The 3721-nt window shown below is 34.2% G+C and overlaps 1 protein-coding gene across 3 annotated transcripts; it reads right to left on the bottom strand.

The window, feature by feature from the left end:
* Positions 1-502: 502 nt before the first annotated feature.
* On the bottom strand, positions 503-3599 carry LOC107493589 (pyruvate dehydrogenase E1 component subunit alpha, mitochondrial). 3 transcript variants are annotated; one of them, XM_021124632.2, is made up of 5 exons: positions 3140-3599; positions 2454-2549; positions 2287-2358; positions 1679-1732; positions 503-837 (listed from the first exon to the last, which is right to left on the bottom strand). In XM_021124632.2, exons 2-5 carry the CDS (start codon positions 2538-2540, stop codon positions 637-639), a joined length of 414 nt encoding a protein of 137 aa, XP_020980291.1. In that variant the 5' UTR covers positions 2541-2549; positions 3140-3599; the 3' UTR covers positions 503-636. The 3 variants fall into 3 exon arrangements, with proteins under 3 accessions (XP_020980291.1, XP_020980294.1, XP_020980290.1); XM_021124635.2 differs by having other exon boundaries at positions 2454-2526; XM_021124631.2 differs by having other exon boundaries at positions 2454-2517.
* Between the last annotated feature and the right edge of the window lie 122 nt (positions 3600-3721).

Genomic DNA, 3721 nt, shown 5'->3' with positions numbered 1-3721 from the left:
AGTGGGAGGAGGGGTTACAGTGGAGAGGGAGTGGGGTGAGGGGTGGGGGGGTTACAGTGTGGGAGGGTGGTGGTGGTGGTAGAAAAATGATGATGATGAGGGTATTTTGGTCCAAAAATTCGGGAAAGGATGATTTTAAAGCGTTTTTAAACGTTAAGGATGATTTTAATAAAAAAAAAGATCGGGGACGATTTTGATTTCGACCCGAGACTTTGGGGACGAAAAAAGTACTTATCCCTTTTATTATTCACAAAGCCAACGGTTTTAAAGCATTACCGTTGGTGTCATTTTTTGGCAACGGTTTTAATACCATTGCCATTTTATAGTCGTCTAAGACAACAATTTTAACACCATTGTCTTTTGTGATTTTTGACAACGATTTTTTGTAATATATAATTCTTTATTTACAATTCTTTTCTCATGAATGAAATTAGTTCCAACTTTTTTTTAATTCATTACCAATAAATAACCTAAACTATTTGAATCAAATTACAAAAAAAAATTAATTGAATATTTTCCATCAAATTTGATTTATAAAAATTGTTGTAAAATCTACAATCACATTAGATCATCATTGCAAAATAACATAATACTAATCTACGTCATAACTATTTGTACTTATATCATCATCATTTTTCAAAGTACCATAATACTATAGCCTAAGTCATGACAACCTCGAACTATATCATCTAATTTTACAAAAAATACAATAACAAAAAAGAGTTGAAATAGATAAGTAGCAAATAAGTTTATCATCATGTCCACAAGTTCATCTTCTCTAAAATTTGCTGTTAAAATTTTGACCTTAAGTTTGATTTGCCCTCCAACATGGTTTTCCTGTAAACAAAACAAAAAATAATAAATCAAATATAAAACTACACATCTTTAATACTAATAATGTTTACTAAAATTGTTTGGGAGAGAGAGGACAATCATATATATAATTAAAATTTGTTGGCTCAGAGACTGGTATTAAAATTTCTGTCTCTGTCCCCAAAATTTTAGTATTTTAGTGCTTCCAAAATGTAGGGACACAGGGGACTGATATTTTTAAAAACAGAGACTGAAATTTTAATAATATTTTATACCTAAAATACTCTCATTTTAATTAATTAATTCCAATTTTATCCTTTATGCAAATTAAATTAGAGTTTTATTCTTGTTTCAATTTTTGTCTCTCACTTGACACTAAACAGAATACTAAAACTTATTTCAGTCTCTGTCTCTTAGTCTCTGTCTCTCAGTCTCAGTCTTTCAGTATCTGTCTCTCCACCAAACACTACCTTAAAGACACGGACATATGTTTTAGACTAACGATAAGTAATTTTTCCAATCAATAGCTTATTACTTCTAAAGGATTTCTAGAAGTCAACTGCTAATGTTCAAAAGATAACATCTCAACCAATCATGAAACTAACAATTTGTATCTAACAATTTTAAAAGTAAAAGGCAAAATCTCAATTTGTCATTTTCTTATACTCGATGAAACTAGTAATGAATTTGGAATAAATTAATACCTCAACTCCTAAACCCTTAACATATACATTGGTAAAAAGTTCAGATGGGTCGGCATTGGGCATTACAGATTACAGAAAATGAACATGAAAAGTAAGATTGTTAATCATGTACGGCGATCACAAGGTATGGCTGATTGAAATATATATTTTTTGTTCTTTACCTTTGCTTTAGCGATGGCATCATCGACGTCTTTTCTGACTTGTTTCTCAATGTCCTAAAAGAAGAAGATCAATTGAATATATTCAGCATAGTACTTAAAATAAAATGTTTTATCTGACCCCTAAAACATCAAAATATATACTTGCATGTTCCAACTACAAATCTTCTTAAACTCCAATTGAATTGGAAACTTGAAAGAAACTAATGAATACTACTAGTAATTCACAAAATAGGCACCTTCTACACATAGCAAAAATAGTTATAGGCAAATATAACTCAATTTAACAGTACTTACTATAATAAGATCTTATACCCTATGAGAGGACTCGAATCCATTTACAAACTCCAAAGTATGGTAAACACGAATTGGAAGCCACAAAAAATATAACGTAGCCCATAATTCTTTAAATCAAGTCTGATACCTTACATCATAATAAAGAAAAGTTTAATCCATGAACTATCTTCAAAGAAATAAAAAAAAAAAGGTATGGTAAATTTGGCAAAGATGTCATCAATATGGAAGTCATAGTATTATACATAACCAAGCCTTAAAATTATCGCACTTCACATCGGAAGAACAAAGTAAGAAGTCTAGTTTCTTTTGATTACCTTCATCTCCTTCTCAGAAGCAATGCCATGAGCCAATAATAGCTTCCTCACTCTCTCAATTAGATCACGCTCCTATAATCATATTAACCAAGAGAAAAATTTGTGAAAGAACTCCATGATATTAAAATAACATCACATTATATGCTTTGCTTAGTAGTGTGACAAACCTGTCTCACATTGGAAATCTCGTCACATGTACGGTATGTGCTGCTAGGATCAGACATAGAGTGCCTGTGGTATCTATAGGTGTCCATTTCAAGAATCTTTACAAAATAATCAAGAATACAAGAAAGCAATAAGAGTAAAGCAAATACCAAACTTTGATAATTTAATCGAAACTACACAAATGCTAGAAAGTATTAAAGTTAGGGCAATCCTATATGTAGCACTTGGGTTGAGAAAGCCCAATCTTACCTTATATACACAAGTAAGCTTTAATTCAAAGATCTATACGTACATCCATGTCTGATGGCTACAAAGTTTTCATGGTTAATTCGATACCACTTATAAGTTCTTTCAGAGATCTATTTACCAAATCAAAATCATAACAGTATTATAGTAAATTAATATTAAAATTGAAACAAATTCAAATCAGGATTGCCAGAGAACCAGTTACATACTAAATCAATATTAAAATCAAAATTAAATCACAACAGCATTTCCAAATTACCAGTTACCAAATCAACATCAAAACAACATTATACCAAATCAACATTAAAATCAATATTAGGCGACATCAAAGTAACTCGCAGCAACAGCTTCAGTTAACATAAACACTTTAACAATAACCCTCACAGCAACAACGGGATGACTTAGACGAGCAAAGAGAAATCAGAAACAGGGTAAAGCTCACCAGGACAGTGGCGAGTTACAGCAGAAACAGAGTGGCGATCCAGACACCAACGGCGACGCACAGCTCAACAGCGACGGCGATCCCAACCCCTCCAGCGACGGCTTGGTAGCAATAGAGGTAACCTCCTCCTCCCTCATCGTGTTTCTCTCTAAGCGCGAACCCTTTCTCTCTCTTCGAGCTCTTCAGTGGCGGCAGTGATAGGAGGTGCAACGGCGACGACGAGGTCGACGGTCAGGACCTTCAGCGGCGGTGATCGAGTCCTCGACGACGGTGGCTACTTCTCTCTCGCGCGCACTCTTCTCCATCTCCACACCCTCCGGTTCACGCAACGATGGCGGCGGCTCCACGGAATGGCAGCAGCAGGCGGGCAAGGTGCAGTGACAGCGTGCTCTTCTCCCTTTCCTTCCCTTTTTCGTTCCCGATTCCCCTTCTTCTCTCTTTTCCCTTTCTTTCTTTTCCCTTTTCCTTCTATTTCTTTTTATGTATGTGTGTCTAGGGATTTAAGATAACAAGGTTAGGAATTTTGTGAAATTGGGGTTTTATTTGATAATTCTAGAATTAGAGTAAAATATATATTAGTAA

This window comes from Arachis duranensis, chromosome 6, assembly GCF_000817695.3.
Source record: "Arachis duranensis cultivar V14167 chromosome 6, aradu.V14167.gnm2.J7QH, whole genome shotgun sequence".
Lineage (NCBI taxonomy): Eukaryota > Viridiplantae > Streptophyta > Magnoliopsida > Fabales > Fabaceae > Arachis > Arachis duranensis.
Note: the sequence above shows the minus strand (reverse complement) of the source record. Positions and strands in the feature narration are given on the sequence as shown.